Source organism: Lemur catta, chromosome 8, assembly GCF_020740605.2.
Source record: "Lemur catta isolate mLemCat1 chromosome 8, mLemCat1.pri, whole genome shotgun sequence".
Taxonomy (NCBI): Eukaryota; Metazoa; Chordata; class Mammalia; order Primates; family Lemuridae; genus Lemur; species Lemur catta.
Window position 1 is genome coordinate 99,896,341 of NC_059135.1, and position 18,917 is coordinate 99,915,257.

At 39.1% G+C, this 18,917-nt stretch overlaps 1 protein-coding gene across 4 annotated transcripts in view; it reads right to left on the reverse strand.

The window, feature by feature from the left end:
• Window positions 1–18,575, reverse strand: part of IWS1 (interacts with SUPT6H, CTD assembly factor 1) — a 42,696-nt gene extending 24,121 nt beyond the window's left edge. For 2 of the 4 annotated variants that reach the window (XR_006736768.1, XM_045558833.1), the window contains exons 1-4: window positions 18,245–18,551; window positions 16,105–16,223; window positions 1,359–2,430; window positions 70–262 (exon numbers count right to left, since the gene is read on the reverse strand). Coding sequence is in view for 3 of the 4 variants with exons in the window: in XM_045558833.1 (XP_045414789.1) it covers window positions 70–262; window positions 1,359–2,430; window positions 16,105–16,223; window positions 18,245–18,278 (1,418 nt within the window). In the remaining variant the exon portion in view is untranslated. Of the gene's footprint in view, window positions 1–69; window positions 263–1,358; window positions 2,431–16,104; window positions 16,224–18,244 lie in introns of all 4 variants that reach the window. The other 2 variants (XM_045558834.1, XM_045558835.1) reach the window with 2 other exon arrangements.
• Between the last annotated feature and the right edge of the window lie 342 nt (window positions 18,576–18,917).

Consider the following 18,917-nt stretch of genomic DNA (forward strand, 5'->3'; position numbering starts at 1 on the left):
CTTGAGAGACAAACCTTCTATACTACCTAATTAAGAGCCCTTGAAAACCCACGTTACATCATCACTTACTCTTCTTCATTGCCTGACTCACTGTCACTCCCAAATAGATCCTTCTCTTCGTTTTTCTTATCAGACAGTTTTTCTTTCCCTGTTTCTTCTTCACTGTCAGAAGCCACTCTCTTCTCTCTTTTGCCTGACTTATCTGATAGAGCATCACTGTCAGAGTCATCTGCATCGGAGATAATACGACTCTTCTTTGCTGCTGTGAAACAGAAAATTATCATTCACCTTAATTTGTTATGGTTATTGTATCATTAAGCATAACAGTTGCTTTAAAGTGGCAGTATGTGTTAACAGGTCAAAGGGCCCCCTGACACATGTTAAGAAAATGAAAAAATAAAAAGGCTCATTCAGAGCCATCTTATTAATACAAATTATCCATTATTTTGCTTAGGAAAAAGTGGCCTGGTCAAAAGATGAAGAAAGAAATCATCCATATGAAAGTGAGCATCCATAGTTCCCTTTTCTTTTGGGGAACAGAGAAAATTAAGATTAGACTGATGGGCAGAATTGCCATCCTTTCTATGTTGCCCAGTAGTAGCAGAACTAAAAGGGACTAGATATGCCTTTTTAGGAATATTTCACATGTTCCTTAACCCCTGCTGGTCATTTTGAAATTTCTCATCTTCCTTAACAAACTGGCAAGCATGTGTGGTAGGTACTCTTTTTCCTTCTCCTCTAGTAACTGTCAGATTATAAGGGAATATGTCTTTTTCAAAAAAGGTAAGTTTCATAAAACAGTGTTCAAGTAAAAATTATTATCTGTGAAAATGAGGTCTCAAGCAGCAAAGATTTGAATACTCTAAAGAGACATGAAGCCTCTAAATAGAATCCCCCAAAACCTCCCTGTATTTGGGTATTCAACAGTGTCGAACAAATGAAGAGAAGCCCCTGTGGAAGGAAGCTCAGTTACTGTTTGGATGGGATCTAGTGATTAGCTAGCAGAGACCTACAGCTAATTCTGTATACAGTCAGGGGTTTTATGTAAACAAACTTCTTGGAAACATTACCCTTTCCAGTTAAAAAAAACACTAAGTCTTTTATATTCCCACTGACACTTGGTCTAGCTTATCACTTTGAGGGAGTCAGAAATTAACAGGTGCTGCTACACAACTCAAAGGAAAATTAATATTAGTTTAGCCAATGATATCCAGAGGAAATGACTGTCCTAGTGATATTTTAGAATATCAAGTTGAATGACGGATTATAGATCTAATGTAACAGAAAAGGACACAATGTTTCACAGTTATAAGCTTAGATGATAAGCTATTGAAAAACAGCTCAAAATAATTCCTTACATGCTTTCTCTTCATCTTCACTATCAGAAAGCACAGCAGCTTTTCGTTTTGCTACTTTCTCCTCCTCGCCCTCCTTTTCTTCATCTTCATCACTGTCAATTTTTTGTCTTTTGGGTTCTTCCTCTTCACTGTCAGAACTGTGAAACCTTTTTCTATCTGTATGGCTATCTGAAGGAAAGGAGTCATTTTGCATCTCTGTATCCTCTCCTTTATTCTCCCCATCACTGTCATCATCCGACTCTGGCTTCTGTTTGTGTCTGGAGGCATCTTCAGTCTCTGAATCACTGGCAGGTTCCTTCTGAGGCTCCTCACTCTCAGAGTCACTGACTCGGGGTTTGGGTAGTTCTTCATTTTCAGAATCACTGGCCTGATTCCTTGGGGGGTCCTCACTTTCCGAATCACTTATTTGGGGTTTGGGGAGCTCTTCATTTTCTGAGTCACTGGCCTGGTGCCTTGGAGGGTCCTCACTTTCTGAGTCACTGATACGGGGTTTGGGAAGCTCTTCATTTTCTGAGTCACTGGCCTGGTGCCTTGGGGGTTCCTCACTCTCAGAGTCACTGATCTGAGGTTTACGAAGCTCCTCACTTTCCGAATCACTCATTCGAGGTTTGGGAGGCTCCTCATTTTCTGAGTCACTGGCTTGGTGCCTTGGGGGTTCCTCACTCTCAGAGTCACTGATTTGAGGTTTTAGAGTATCTTCTGTTTCAGAGTCACTGGCAGGACTCTTTTGGAGCTCTTCAATCTCAGAATCACTGGCAGGATGCTTTCTAACATCTTCATTTTCTGAGTCACTTGCATGTCCATTAAGAAGTTCCTCATTTTCAGAGTCACTACCAGGTAATTTCCTGGTCTCCTCACTCTCAGAGTCACTCCCGTGCTGATTGACATCTTCATTTTCAGAATCACTTGCAGGAGGCTCTGCACGTTCCTCAGATTCAGAGTCACTGTCCTTTTGCCTGTGAAGCTCCTCACTTTCAGAGTCACTAGCATTAAGATTTGAGGGCTCATCATTCTCGGAGTCTGTCACATGATGTCTCTTGGTAAGGCCATCTTCTCGATCACTAGGTTCATTCTGAAAAATAAAGTGAGAAAAAATTAGAAAAGTGCTAAAAAATGTTTGGCAGTAAAAATGATAAAACTTTTCCAACAATATATTAAGTCTAGGAATATGTACATTTAGATGCAGAATTTCTGTCCTATACCTATAGAGAAACAACCCAATATAAAGAAAGCCAGTCTGTGAAATGGCTAACATGGTTTGGATCCCAAAATGGGGAAAGATAACCAGCCTTCACCAAAACAAATTTGTAAAGCATACCCCCCGATTACTATAGGAGATTAATTGTGAAGAGCTAGATATTCTTAAAAAGTCTAACATAAGTAATTCTAGTTCCAGAAACTTAACTATACTTTCCAAAGAAATACAAGCAAATGTAACCAAGCTCTTTTACAAAGGAACATTCTTGGGTTTTATAAAATTAAAATTCTTTAGGGAAAAGAACCATAAAGCTTTATTTTAGTTAAAGGATCAAATAACATACAGGGACCATGCTCCCAAGAGAATTTAAATAGAAAAGGAAAGAGGAGCTAACAATTTCTAAGCACCTACTAAGAGTCAATCCATGTTAGGCTCGCTCCTGCTAGTTCATTCACTCCTCACAACACTACTTCCTGTGGTAAGAAAACTGAGGCTTAGAATAGTCATGGTCATATACCTAGTAACCCTGGAACAAAAGCTTAAGTTTTAGAAAGAACATAATGAATCTAACTACAGTAATGCACAATGTTACTTGAAATAATTACTCTGAAAATATGCTGTAGGGTACAAATGATATATGCATATTATAGTTATGTTTTCAAAAATGCAAAGAAAAATATACAAAATTAAACATAGCAAAATATTAACAAGTGTTTTAGGATCTGGGCAATTTTTCCCCCCATCCAGTATCTTAACTTTCAATAACGTGGTGATGATATTCTGTTTTAAAAAGTGAAAGTATTTCTGTGTTTGAGTGTTTCCCCTTAAAACTTTACTGAGCCAAGTACTTCTCTTTAGAATATGACTGAAGCTACGTGAACTTATCACAGATCAATTTTTAAGGACTAAAGAGTTTTTAATAATGTGTAAAGTGACTAGAGAATTCTTCTTATGACAAGATAAATGGCATGAAAATGTCATACTTTAACTTACCCTAGGCTCACTTAAAGAAGACTAAGTGTGCTGTGTCTACAACTTCGAAAAGAGTACAAAAAATTATAAAATAAGTCTACAAAGCAAAAGTTTTGAGTTTTTTTCATATTTTATTACTACTATTACAGCACAGCATTCCAAAGAAACAGTAACGGCTACACATATTCGCTGAATACAACATATTCAGGAAATTTTCCAAAACCATAAACTTTTCAAAATTCCCATAGGTGAGTTCTCTTGAGTTTTCCTGAGTTCTCACTGGGCACTCAGCACAGTACTATACTAGATTCCTAGTCAGTCACACATCCCATATCCCACTGAAACTGGTATTTACCTATTAAATATAATATTAGGACTGGAAAAGTAAAAGAATCTTGTGATTATAGTACAATGCTCCATATATTGCTTAAAGTTCACTTTAGCCATATTTCTTAATTTAAAAGAATGTAGATGAAAAATTTATCTAGAATTTAAGACATAAGAAGACAGGCATTTTTTTGGGTTGTTTTCTTCACTGAGGTACCTCCAGAGTATAGAATGGTCTCCAGAACATACACATAGTAAGTACAGGTTGAGCATCCCTAATCCAAAAATCTGAAATCCAAAATGCCTCAAAATACAAAATATTTTGAGCACCAACATGATGCCACAAGTGGAAGATTCCACACATAAGTACCCAATACAAACTTTGTTTCACGTGTAAGATTATTAAAAATAATGTATAAAACTACCTTCAGGCTATGTATATACTAAGGTGTATATTAAACACAAATGAATTTCATGTTTAGACTTGGGTCCCATCCCAAGATAGCTTATCATATACATGCAAATATTCCAAAATCCAAAACACTTCTGGTTCCAAGCATTTTTGATAAGGGATATTCAACCTGTATTTGCTGAATAAGTAATAAGGCAGTAAAGTGGGAATAATATAGAGTGAGAAATAATTAATTCAACAAGCATTTATTTAATGTCTACTATGTGCAAGGTGCTAGGAATCAAGTCTGAATTTTTCTCAGTGCCTGACCTTAAGTAGCTATTGTCTGATGACCCAGCAAAACATACTATAACAATATGGTGTGATAAGCACTGTTGTGATGGTATGCTTATGTTTTGAAAGCCTACAGGAAGTGCATCTATATGAAACTAGCTGCAAAAGATGTACAGACACAGGCACTTCTGTACTTAGTCTGTGATGATTTAGTTAACTAGATTGGGGGGTCAGGGGAGAGAGGCATACAATACCAGCAGAGGCAAACTAAAGCAGGAGGCAAACTAAAGTAAAAGACAAAAGAGAACATTGTAATTGGCCTTAGCAATTAAACTACAAACCTAAAAAAATCCCAAATGCAGTTTTTTAAAAGTCAGATATGAGTACAACAAATCAATAGTAGAAATTGCCATTTAAATGTTATCACATGGCCAGGCATGGTGGCTAACACCCATAATCCTTGCACATTGGGAAGCCCAAGCAGGAGGATCGCTTGAAGCCAGGAGTTCAAGAACAGCCTGGGCAACATACTGAGGCCTCATTTCTACAGAAAATAAGAAAAATTCGCTGGGGATGGTGGCACACACCTGTAGTCCCAGCTTATTTGGGAGGCAGAAGAAGGAGAATGGCTTGAGCCTAGAAGTTTGAGGCTACAGTGAGCTAGGATGGCACCACTAAAATCCATTTTCTTAAATTCCCTCTTGGTAACTGTCAGAGGAATTTAGCACTCTGAGGGCACTTAGAGGCTTTAGGAATGTCTACAATGCCTTATACCTCCTCCTTAGCAATCAATTGTTCACACTGCAGTTATAAATAACTACTGGTTATCCATCATAATGAACAACCTTGTTCACCTCAGCACACAAACAGTAATCACACTCTTATACACCAGAGCCACAATACACACGCACACACACACACAGAGATAAGTGACCTTCTTAAACTGCAAAGTAAATAATAATAAAATTGCCACAGAGCAAATAATAATTTGTCAATTTCAAGGTAGTATCTAGCCAAATAGAAACCCTTATAAAGAACCCAAAAACTCAGGACATTTGTTTCTTCTTCATACATCAGAAGTATCAAACTCAAAACACTTGACCTTGCATACTACCCTATCATTATCCCTATCATTATAAATTGGTAAAACACTCAATACTAAAGTCAGTCACACAGTAAATTCCATGAGGAAATATCCATAGGAGCATTTTCAAAAATATGTTTCACTGGACCCTAGTTCCAGAAGCTATATTTGAAACTTTCTTACTGGAGTTTGTTATTACATATCAGTTTAATAAGCTTATGAAAGAATCTGAGAAATCCAGCAATAAAATAACACAATGCTGTCAATCCAGTGTAGTTCCTGGAATGTTGCAACACTTCAGAGACTCTCATTTTATAATAAGCACACACAAAATAAAGTGAAGCTATATACCAGTGTCTCTTGTCTGTCAAAAGCTGGTTGCTCTTACAATCAAAGTGTCAAAAGCAAAAGCACTCCTGATAAAAAATACTAGAAAAAAACTATACACAAAGTTTAAGATTTTATGACAATGACACAAACTCCTGCCTACCTCTCTAGATTCATTTCTGCCTCCTCACCAACACTACCCCTACGCACTATACCAGCAGTTCCCAAACTTTAGTGTGCATATGAATCACTAAGGGAGCTTTGGTGAAGACCATACCAACCCCTGTATTAATTCAGTAAGTCCAGGGAAGGTGTCAAAGAGTCTGCATTTATTTTAGAAATTCTATTCCAGTTCTAGTACTGTGAAACTACTAACTTCACTCTTACCTCCATGCCTTCATCTAGAATATCTTTCCCCTGCCATATCCATTTCATACCTCAAAATCTGGCAAAAATATTCTCCTCCTGAAGCTTTCTTCATCTTCTCTCAAGGTAAAAATGGACTTTGTGCAACATAATGTGACAGGTCAAAAAGACCCTGGGATACAAACTCTGGCTCTGACACTTTCTACTGTGTCATCTAGGGAAATTTTCTTAACTCCTCAAGTCTCAGTGTCCTCCATCTGAGGACATTATGAATAGTATCTATATTTTAAAGGGCTGTTCTGATTAAGTGCATGTAAAGCAGTTAGCACAGAGCCTATGAGCATTCAATAAATAATACTAATCATTAATAACAAAATCATTTTAATTTTTAATACAAAACATTTGTCCTTCAAAACTTAGCTCAAATATATCCTCTGGGAAGGCTGAGCTGGTTAGCCATTCTCTACTTCATATGCCCATACCATCTTGGGCATCTATTACTACTTCACTGAAAGGTGATTTACACATTTATCTTCATCATATACTGATCTTAAAAAAAAAAGAGGCCATTTAAAAAAAATATATCTTTTACCTGCAGCACAAAGAAGACACTCAAAATATATTCACCAAACTGAAAAAGAAACCCCACAAACAATGCTTAACAGAAAATAAATGGAAAAATAATGTTTGCAATAAACATTACTTAATGAAAAATAATATTTTTTCTCCTCAGTTTGGTAGAATCAAAGACAAAGGCTGAAACCTAGTACAAAGTGTAAATGGAATCATAAGAACTAGTAAGAAATAGGATTAACAAGGAGAGTAAAGGCCAAGAAGAATCTTCTTGTTGTTTTGAGGTACTCCCCATAAGGATGTTTTCCTTACACTAACACAACCTCTTGCTGGAAAGATCCAAATAAGAGCAGACTGCCATCTTTACTCAAGTGAAAGTGAGGCTAGAGCTAACCAGGGCTGTCACCAACTTCAACAGTAGAGGGATGGTTGGGCCACTGTGGTGCTTTGCCTACAGTCACAAAGCAAGGAAAAGCCAGGTTCCATCTCCATACAACTTCTTCCTCAACAGTCCCACACCATATTTTTCTTCTGTGGGACCCTCACAAAGGGAACACTCTACTTTTCTATGTAGATGTCCTCTACAAGCTTCTGGATTTTAAAATACACATTTCCTTCAATATATTGTCTTTAAAACAGAAACCAGCTGACTAAAAACCATACAACTAATTTCATGCGTCCAAGAGAATATCAGAGTAAAATAACAAAATTTAGAACTGGCAACTAGTTATAACTAGGTCACATTCGAGAACCAACCCTCAACTTGGTGCTCAAACTGCTTCATTAAAAAGCTGTATTTCCAGTGATGACTATCCAAAAAGATCTTTACAAAGTCCTTTTCCTTCTTCTCTATCTGCCCCACTACAAAACGTGTGAAGCCATCTGTCCCAAACTTAATTCTTCAGCATCACCTTCCATTAAGCTATTCCATTTCCAGCCACAGCAATCATTCTTGAAATACACCAAGTCCTTCCCAATTCTAGGCCTTGTACCTGCTGCTCCTCTAGCTAGAATGACCACCGCCCCCACAATCCTAACTCATTCTTCAGTCAGCTGAAATATCACAGCTACTACACTTCCTCCCACAGAAGTTCCTATGTGTCCTCTCTGTAATGATGCACTGTACAGTAGTCACCTGTTTTCAGGTCTGCCGCACCTATCTGGACACTTTAAAGCTTTGTGTTTGCATTGCTATGCCTAGCAAATGGTAAACACTCAAACAATGTTTACTGAAAGACATGGCTAATAAGTTATCACACACATTATACAAACTTAAGCAATAGTGCTGAAGTTTGGGGAAACACATTCTAATCTAAAGATTTAATTATCTTGATTTGGAAATCATACGACAAAATTGGGGACAGAGAAATGAATGCCAACTATCTCCTGTCACACAGGAGGTACAGGGTAGTTGGGAATAAAAAATCTTCAAAGAAAATACTGAAGTCTAAGCTTCAATACTTTTTCTTCAAATTAAAAAAACTGCCTTTCCATGCATCCTTCCATCTAATCTGTTAAGAAAAGACAATGTGATAATTTTTTAGTAAGGGAATACATACTAAAGACAAATTAAAAATAGTAAAAACAGCTAGTAGAGAAAAGGTTTATCTTTATACTAAAGGATTCTTTATAAGGGTCTTCTAAATTTTGAATTTCTTTAGTACTTTTTTGAATTATTTGATGCATGCTCATAAAACTGGGTTACCATATAAAATGATGGCACAGTTATTCTATTAAATTATTTTCCCTTTGAATTTTTTTTTTTTTTTTTTGAGACAGAGTCTCACTCTGTTGCCCGGGCTAGAGTGCTGTGGCGTCAGCCTAGCTCACAGCAACCTCAAACTCCTGGGCTCAAACAATGCTTCTGCCTCAGCCTCCCGAGTAGCTGGGACTACAGGCATGTGCCACCATGCCCAGCTAATTTTTCTATAAATATATTTTTAGCTGTCCATATAATTTCTTTCTAGTTTTAGTAGAGATTAACAGGCGTGAGCCACCACGGCCGGCCTTCCCTTTAATTTTAAAGATTAATGTGGGCCGGGCGCGGTGGCTCACACCTGTAATCCTACCACTCTGGGAGGCCGAGGCGGGTGGATCACTCAAGGTCAGGAGTTTGAGAGCAGCCTGAGCAAGAGCGAGACCCCGTCTCTACTAAAAAAAATAGAAAGAAATTATCTGGCCAACTAAAAATATATAGAAAAAATTAGCCAGGCACGGTGGCGCATGCCTGTAGTCCCAGCTACTTGGGAGGCTGAGGCAGTAGGATCGCTTAAGCCCAGGAGTTTGAGGTTGCTGTGAGCTAGGCTGACGCCACAGCACTCTAGCCCGGGCAACAGAGCGAGACTCTGTCTCAAAAAAAAGATTAATGTGTACTGCAGAAATAAGACAAATGCTAACGACACTACGAAAAGATCAATATCATTTACATTTTGGCATAAGGAATCTCCTTTTATTCTATTCTCTATGTAAATTTACTTTAAAAAAATCAACCAGCATATAGAAGCACAATACAATAGCCACATGGTGAATTCTTTATGTCACCAAGTATTCTTTTAAAGCAATCTCAACAGCTCATTTGCCACTCTTAACAAGTATTCTCATATTTTAATCACTCATTTTCTATATTGTTGAGTATTTGTTTCCTTTCCTATGCTTACCATCCTCACTTTTCCATCTCAGGGTCCTCATCCCAGGGTGGTTCTGGCACTTTACCCAAGGGGGCATTTGGGAATGTGAGGGGACATTTTTGGTTGTCAACGACCAGGGAGGATGTGCTACTAGAATCTGACTTAATGTCCAGGAACCAAGACAATAAACATCCTGTAATATATAGGCATGCCACAAAATACCTACCACTAGCTTGTCCAGAATCTTTTGTTCAGGAAAGCAACATAAGGCTGCTCTCTGCGCAGGGAGGGGCCATGGACAGGACTGGGGTACCTGACCCATCCACACACAGTAGACCCAATGAGATGAAACAGAACAAAGGGCCCAAGACAGAGTGTTATAAAAGACAAACAAAGCATACTGGGTCCCTCTGGGATTTGAATTTACAAATGTGGACAGGTTTGGCCAGTCAGTAAAAGGGATAAAAATGAAGTCAAATGAGGACTTCTGGCACAACAGCATAAGAAGTTCTGCTGGCCTGCTCCCCAGTGAAACTGGTGAAATTATTTAACAACCATTTAAAGCCTCTGGAAATGGTCCAAAGGGCAAAGAGCAAATGAAGAAACATCTACACAAATTCAACAAAAGGCTAGAGTCTCTGATATCTGAACCAAGATCACTCCCCCCCTTCTAACTTCACAGCTCAGGGAGGCAGAGACTCTACGCCCCACTACTACAGCCAAGAACACAGAGCCCCTAGCCCCATCTGGCCTCCAGTCAGAGGGCTTTCTTCCCAGGAAGGGCAGGACACACCAGCGTTTCCCATGTGCCCTCAGATGCCTATTGCTGAGGCTAAGTTCTGTGTGGGTGCAGTTGAGAGGTGGGAGCTCCCACATGTCGCCCAGCCCTTACTCACGGAAAGGTTCTACCGTGGGCACAGCACGCTGAGCATACTGGGGCCCTGATCACCCTTGTCCCAGCGCGTGAGACTATGCCAGGAGAGGCAAGCTGAGAGGACCTCAGGTTGCCACCTCGTTCCTACCTCACCCAGAGCTCAGCTTCTAGAGCTGGGCTATCATCCATAGATAAGCCTGCCACTGCTCTCATCCTCAGCTCCAGACCCTGGCTCAGAGATTTTGCCTGGAGAAAATGCAGGCTATAAACCAAATAGCTCCTAATCTCTCCCCAAAGAAACTTACTTCATTTGCAATCAAATTTGGGGAGGTTTTGGTGAAAGGTACTTGGAGGAGCCATCCTGGGGTCAGAGCAAAGATCAAACACTGATCTCAGAAACTATTCCTTCAAAGGAACCAGAATTTAATTAGATTAGTTTGGGGGGGACAATTTGTGCCCCACAGCATTGTTGAAAACAATGGCACGATCAAGGCGCAAAAAAGTGGAGTTTAACAGCTGCGTGTGGTCAGAGAATGAAGAAAAAAAGAGCCCTACCAATATCACTGCCAGCCCAGGTGACTGTGAGCATCCCCAAACTGTACTTCCTTGAGGAACAACATCAGAGATTTTACACTGTGGGTGAGTAAACAGACTTCATGAAAATAGTGGAGCTAGTCACTAAGCAAATAAGTAAGCAAATAACAAAAACACTCCCCTAAGGGACCAGTATCCAGAGTTGCTACAATATTCTCTAAAATTTCCAGTTTCCAACAAAAAAATTAAGAAGCATGCAAAAAAACCAGGCAAGTATAACTGATACATTGGGGGGAAAAGCAGGCAACAGAAATGGCCTGTGAGAGGAACCAATTAGATTTATCAGAAAAAGACTTCAAGTGGCTATTGTAAACATGTTCATAGAGCTAAAAGAACACAGGAGCCAGAAGTAAAGACAGCATGATGACAATGCTGCATCAAATAGAGAATATCAATAGAAATGGAAATTACAACTCATCACTTACAAGGGAACTCCAATAAGATTAACAGCTAATTTGTCAACAGAAACAATGGAGGCCAGAAGGCAGTGAGATAACATACTCAAAGTGCCCAATATGCACCTAACAACAGATCACCAAATTACACGAAGCAAAAACTGACAGAAATGAACGGAGTAATAGATAGATAATCCAATCGTAACAGTTAAGAGATTTCAATATCCATTTTCAAGAACGGAGAAAACAGGCCAGGCGCGGTGGCTCATGCCTGTAATCCTACCACTCTGGGAGGCCGAGGCGGGTGGATTGCTCGAAGTCAGGAGTTCGAGACCAGCCTGAGCAAGAGTGAGACCCCGTCTCTACTAAAAACAGAAAGAAATTATCTGGCCAGCTAAAAATATATATAGAAAAAATTAGCCAGGCATGGTGGCACACGCCTGTAGTCCCAGCTAATCGGGGAGGCTGAGGCAGTAGGATCGCTTAAGCCCAGGAGTTTGAGGTTGCTGTAAGCTAGGCTGACGCCACGGCACTCACTCTAGCCCGGGCAACAGAGCGAGACTCTGTCTCAAAAAAAAAGAAAAAAAGAACAGAGAAAACAGTTGGATAGAACTATTAGACATTAGCTCAACAAGGAAACAAGCAAACTTGAACAATATAGACCAATACAGCACCGTTACTGATCCTGATTTTAAGATTTTGATATTCTGTTCCTCATCATCATATCTTTCTGCATTAATTTTGAGTTTTAAAATATTTGTCTTGATCATTGAGTTTTTTCAAAACTTGGAAAAAAAAATAAAGCCAACCACACAAGAAACAGATATTAGGAATAGCCATTAGGCTGGCCCATCAGTGACAGATGGACAGAACACACTCCCTAGACAGAAAGATTTAGAGCCCCCATACAATATGTATAGTATAATAAACTCTTACTTTCTTAAGGTAGTCTGACATGAAACTTACCTATGTACAATTACTTTAAAAAAATAAGTTAAAAGTTATTTTTTAATAACATTGCCTTCTAATAAAGTGATTAATAAATCTGCAAAAATTACTGGTCTTTAAAATTTTATGGGCATTTCCTACACTGACCACTACCTTATAGATTGTGTGTGTATATTCCTTAGAGATCTAAAGATATGTGCGCAGAGTAAATACCGTAGGTGAAATGAATTAAAAAAAAAAATACTAGCCTAAATTCTAAAATGCAAATCATTATTTGGAAAATTATGTTGGGAGTACCATCCTGTGGTAGGCAGAACAATGGCCTCCAAAGATGTCCACGTCCTAACCTCTGGAACCTGCAAATGTTACTTTACGTGCAAAAGGGACTGAGCAAATGTAATTAAGGCAAGAATCTTGATAGGGAGATTATCCTGGATTATCCAGTAGGCTCAATGTAATTGTAAGGGTCTTTATAGGAGGAACACTGGAGAGTCACAGTAAGAGACACAGATGTGATGACAGAAAGAAGAGATCAGAGTTTTAAAGATGCAGAAAGGGGCCTCAGCCAAGAAATGCAGGTGGCCTCTAGAAGCTGGAGAAGACAAGGCAAGGAACACAGCCCTGGCTGACACCTTGATTTTAGCCCAGTAAGACTCATTTGAAACCTGACCTCCAGAAATGTAAGATAATAAATGTGTCGGTTTGAGCCACTAAGTTTGTCAAGTTGTTACAGCTACTAGAAACTAATATATATCTTTTGGGCTTTGGTCCTGTAATGTGCACTGTTCCACTTAATAGAACTGTACTCTTTTAACATGCCATTAACTTCTAAAAAATACTTTTAATGCGAAAACAATCCAAAATTTCTTCTTAGAAGTCATTTTAAATAGGCCAAAGAACATTAATACAGAACCCGACACTTAAGGCTATAATTGCCACTCTCAAACTACTAGTGGTTTAGCAAATTCGGATAACCTTCCTGGAGGGGAATATCTATTAAAAGCCTTAAAATGACCTGGTCTCTTTAATCAGGTTAATTCCCCTGGTAGATTTCTAATGAAACAATAACAAATAATCACAAATGTTTATGTACAAAAATGTTCAGGGCAGCTTTGTTTACAACAGCTAAACAGTCTAAATGATTAGGGAATCACTGAATAAGGAATGCTGCATCCATATTGTGAAATTTTTAAAAATTATGCTTAGCAAAAATCTTTAATGAAATGGGGAAATACTTAAAGTATAATCTTAAGTGAAGAGATAAAAATAATATTAAATATATAGATACAAAGTACATATAATAAAATCTCAATACATACACACATTATACACATGTAAGAGAATGAAAATGCAGGAGAAATAATGTCAAAAAGTTAAGTCATTTCTATGATAGCAGTATGCTGGCTTTAATTTTTATAAAGAGATGGGGTCTCGCTATATTGCCCAGTCTTGCCTTGAACTCCTGGGCTAATGCAATCCTCCCACCTCAGCCTCCCATAATCTTTTTCTTTAAACTTTAGATATAGATGCTGTTTAATTTTTGATGGGGTTACATCCTAATAAACCATTGGTTAAGTTGAAAATATCTTAAGTCAAAAATGCATTTAATACATCCGAACTACCAAATATTACAGCTTAGCCTACCCTACTCTGAATATACTCATCAGTCACTACAGCTGGGCAAAATCACTTAACACAAAGCCTATTTTATAATAGAGCGTTGAACACCTCATGTAATTTATTGAATACTGTACTGAAAATGAAAAACAGAGTGGCTATATGGGTACTGAAAGTATGCATATAGCTTCTGCACCATCCTAAAGTCAAAAATGATAAGTTGATCCTAAGTCAAGGACTGCTATTTCCAAACTTTCAACAACTCACACATTTATTTATTCAGAATCCATTATCATTACAAAAAAAGCAGTTGAAGATGCTGAAAGGTGAGCCTACATTATGTTTACAAGTGCAGCAGGAAGCCACACGATGACTACCCTAACAGGTTCTAAACTGACACTGGTCAATCTCCTGATGCTGTTTCCAAAGTAGAAATTTGAAATATCATACACTAAATGTTCTGTAACAATGTTTATGTTATCAAGTAATTTCTACCTATCAATTAGTATATCAGAATGTATTCTAAATGTTAAAGACCATATAAAAACTTGAGTGACATAAAAATCTGTAAAAGGTGAGCCTGTTTCATACCCTCATTTACCTTTCTGACCACCCCTACCCATTACTGATGCCACTACAACCACACTGGCTCCTTGAAGACATCAAGCACACTCCCATCTTGGGTCTTTGCCAGGAAAGTTCTTCTCCTACATATACATATCTGTGTGGCTATCCCTACACCTCCTTTCACACCTTGGCTCAAATGTCACTTTCTTAATAAGGCCTACATCAACTTCCCTATTTAACATCAAAACCTGCCGTCCATCCTGGCACCCTTCACTCTGCTCTAATTTTCTTCTTTCCCCACAGCATTTTTTACCTCCTAACAAACTGTATAATTTAAAAAAAAAATGTATACTGTTTAATGTCTTTCTCTTCCCACTGGAAAATAAATCCAAGAGAAGGATTTTGACTTTTAGTCACTGATATGTTCAAAGCACCTAAAAAAGAGCTTAACACATAGCATGCGCTCTATAAATTTGTTAAACATGTTAACATACTAATTACAATTTCTAAGAATTATTCTCACTAAAAACTGGACACTTTTCTGCACGTGTGTAATCAAGCAAAGTATATGGCATATAAAGTTCTTAAAAAAAAACATATGGCATCTTTATCATTCCTATTTGTTTCAGTTTGTGTCTACCAAAGCTTGTGGTTGATTTACCGCAAAACAATTTTATCTTGTTAACATCGTGCAGTAGAGACTGTATAACCGGGAAAGCAAATTAAGTAGTTTTAAAATATTGATGTATTATGTTAAAATGCACATAAGATCCAATACTACTCTGTATTAAACAAAAACAACTTTTAAAATTATATTTGCTTTGTTATTACGTATATTTATATACATGTAACAATGAAAAATTAGAAGGCCAAATCCTGATACAAATTCTGATAGGCAATAACCCCTATAACTTTCTATTTCAACTGGCATTTCTTCAGATTGCAAATGTTTATTGTCCCAATAAGACATTATTTGGGGAATGGGGAAACAGACAATTATCAAAGGCCTGGCTCATTTTCTGAATTGATATGCACAGTTAAAAACTACCTAATATTTAGGTCAGGCGTGAGCCGCTAGCACTTTGGGAGGGCTAGCACTTTGGGAGGCCAAGGTGGGAGGATCGCTTGAGGCCAGAAGTTAAGACCAGCCTGAGAAACAGAAAGAAAGACCCAGTCTCTACAAAAAAAAAAAAAAAAAAAAAACAGAAAAATTAGCCAGGCGTGAGGTGCACTCCTATAGTCCCAAATACTTGAGAGGCTGAGGCAGGAGGATCACTTGAGCCCAGGATGAGACTGCAGTGAGCTGTGATGACCCCACTGCACTCTATCTCAGGCAACAGAGCAAGACCTGTCTCAAAAAATAAAAAAATTCTTTTAAAAAACTGCCTAATATTTGAAATGTGACCCAATCAGACCTAATTTCCCTGTGATTTGTTTAGTAACCAGATTATCCTTATTTATTTATTTTTGAAGAAATTTTCTATTATTTTATACTGACTAACCCCATGACGGGGACTCTACAACTCCTAAATACAACAGATCTCATAGAATGCAAGGGAAAAATCTCCCCAAAGATGTTGTTTAGCCAATACCTCTGAATGGTGTTCTACACTTCCAGTGTCTGATCCGGAGTGCTGTTCATTTACATCATCCTCACCGTCTGACCCTGAATCTCGTTCATCCTGTACTGGGGTAGCGCCACCATCATCTGCTTAAAAATAAAACAAAAACCCACTTATGGTATAAGATGGATGATATCTACAGCTGAAATGAACACAATGAATCAAGGATAGATACTACATAAAAGCAAAAGTTACCACGCACAAAGCATAACTAATGATATTAATACTTTGAACTAAACAATACTCATACAATTAATACCAACAACCATTACATGTACTGGGATATGCGTGGCAGCAAAAGTACATCATACAAGGAATGAAGCTTAAGAAACACAACTAAAAACCAAGTCAACAAATTCTAAATAACAGTGTGCGGAAAGGGGAGGAGAGAATAAAACAAAACAAAACAAAAACAGTGTGCCATTTAACTATTTGAATTAAAAATTGAGTCTTTCTCTCCATAGCACCTACCACCTTCTAACTGATTTACCAAGTTGTTTAATGTGAGTCTTCTCCACTTGAATGAAAGTGCCACAGGAGCAGGGATTCTGGTTCACTGCTGAATCCCTAGAGGTCAGAACACTTCCTGGTATGTGATGTACTTACTTGTTTATGAATGAAGAACGCAAGAGAAATAGTGAAAACTCACTAAATTAATGGATGTTATAATATTACAAAATGGTAACTATGAATTGCTATCTAACTGTAACCAATACTTTATAAATAAAACTGTATTTAGAGGAATTTAGGGCTGTTTGAGGATGCAGAAAAACTTGGTTAGGGGGTTAATAAAAATAAACATTTTTTAAAATGAAATAGTTAACCCCAGGAAAACCAAAAAGTTGTATAAGAATGCAATCACTATCATACTAATGAGCTACTGTACTTAGTTAAGGAGTAAAAAATATTTATACAGTCATAATAAAAACAGTTTTGAAGTTTAACAATTATGCTGCAACAGTGGGAATATGGGGGAAAAGAGGGCACGTAAGAGACTAAAATACTGTCCTAGCATAACGGTACTCACCACAGAATGCCTACAAATGATGCAACAAGAGACAGCATAAATTAGGCATACAAAGGTAAATATCAAAAAACAGCTAACGGAACAGAAAGTCGGGGGGGGGGGGGCCGTAAATCAAGGCACTATTTTTTTGTTACCTCTTTTAGCACTTAACGTACATGTATCAAATATAACTACTTTTTAAAAAACTAATTTAAAAACACAAATGAATTGAAAAAACTATTCTAAAAACATCAGGAAACGTTTTAAGCAAAAGAGCAGAGCATGCTTGGAAGACTGTAGTCATTACTACTTGCTGTCATACATAATGAAACAACCTGAACTCAAAACAGGAAAATGCTTAACACTTAAACAATTTAAGCACGTTGATACAGAATGCCCAAATAGAACTAGCACACAAAGGGGAAGCAAACGTAACGTGTCTTCTCCCACTAGGTTCTGCCTCATTCGTCTTTGTATCATGGGTGCCTAGCAGTGTGCCAGCAAAGTGGAGCCCAGTTGAGTGCTTACTGAATAAAAAGGAAAGAAAGGAGACCAAACGTCGGTGAAGGAAAGATCTCAAGGTGAAGGAAAAGCACAAAACCCACCAATAAGTGCCAGAGGTGCACTCCTTACTCTAAAGAATTTATGCAACTCAAACAACGGTCCTGCATTTTCTTATGCCCTGTGTTGTTACAGGCGAGATTAAACTACTTCTAACTCGCGGAGTTGAAAGTCTAAGGAAGATCCTCGCCCCTAGGATTCTCAGAAAACTCTCAAATCCTGAACAACCCTTCAGTAGACACTTCTCCTCCCTTGCTCTTTGCACACAGTGGGAGCTTAATATATGGAAGTGACTTCTCAATTTTAGCAAAAACCTTGGCCGATTGAGAAGATGGCTTTCCCTTTAGAATCCCCTCCCCAAGGTTGTAACTTTGGGCTCACAGCTTGTCGGCGGGCTCTTCCCTGCAGCCTCTCAGTCCGCTTCAGGCCGGGGCCGGGGACACCGTCTGCAGGGCCTCCCTCCCCTCCCCGCGAAGGTGCAAGGCCCAACTCCGCCGAGTAACTGCTCCGTCCCCCGCCCTGTCCCCCGGACTCCAGCCCCACCTGACTGGTCGCCACTGTAATATTCCGAGTCCATGGCAGGCGGGCTCTCAGCGGGGAGTGTCCGCACCCCGCGCCGCCCCCGTCACCTCCTTCCTGGCGGTGTGACCCCCGATGGCGCGGACCGGCGCTCAGACGTTCCCGCCTGACCGGAGAGTATGGAGGGTGCCGAGAGTTAAGAAAGCAGCAGCGGCAGAAGAGAACGCTTCGACCTAGAAGCCCCGGAAGAAAAGGCCGTACCCAGGAGGCCGGCAGGCGAAAGGGTCGGCGCTCTACTTCCTCGTAGCGCCTCTCGGGCCAAAATGGCGTCGGCCCACGACCCTCAAAGGAACGCAGCGCGCAGGCGCCGTCGCCCGTCAACCGGCCAATGAGAAGACGCAACGGTAATGACGCAAGTCACAACCGGAAAGGAGACTACTGGGAAAATTGAGCGGGAGCTCGGGTTTTAGTTAAATACCTTATTCGGGAGGAGACTGACCTGCCCTCCGTGGAAATGATAATGTTACTTTCTCGGTTCTGTGTCCGCGCCTTGCTTGATGAGCTTTTGAGTTATTCTTCCGAAAAACGAAGACCCGCTAAAATTACATTTTCCTTTCTTCGGCCCAACCACTATGTTCCCATCATGCAGCGAGGCGCTGGATTCCCGCCCTTAGTACGTAGAGGAAGTGGCGCATTG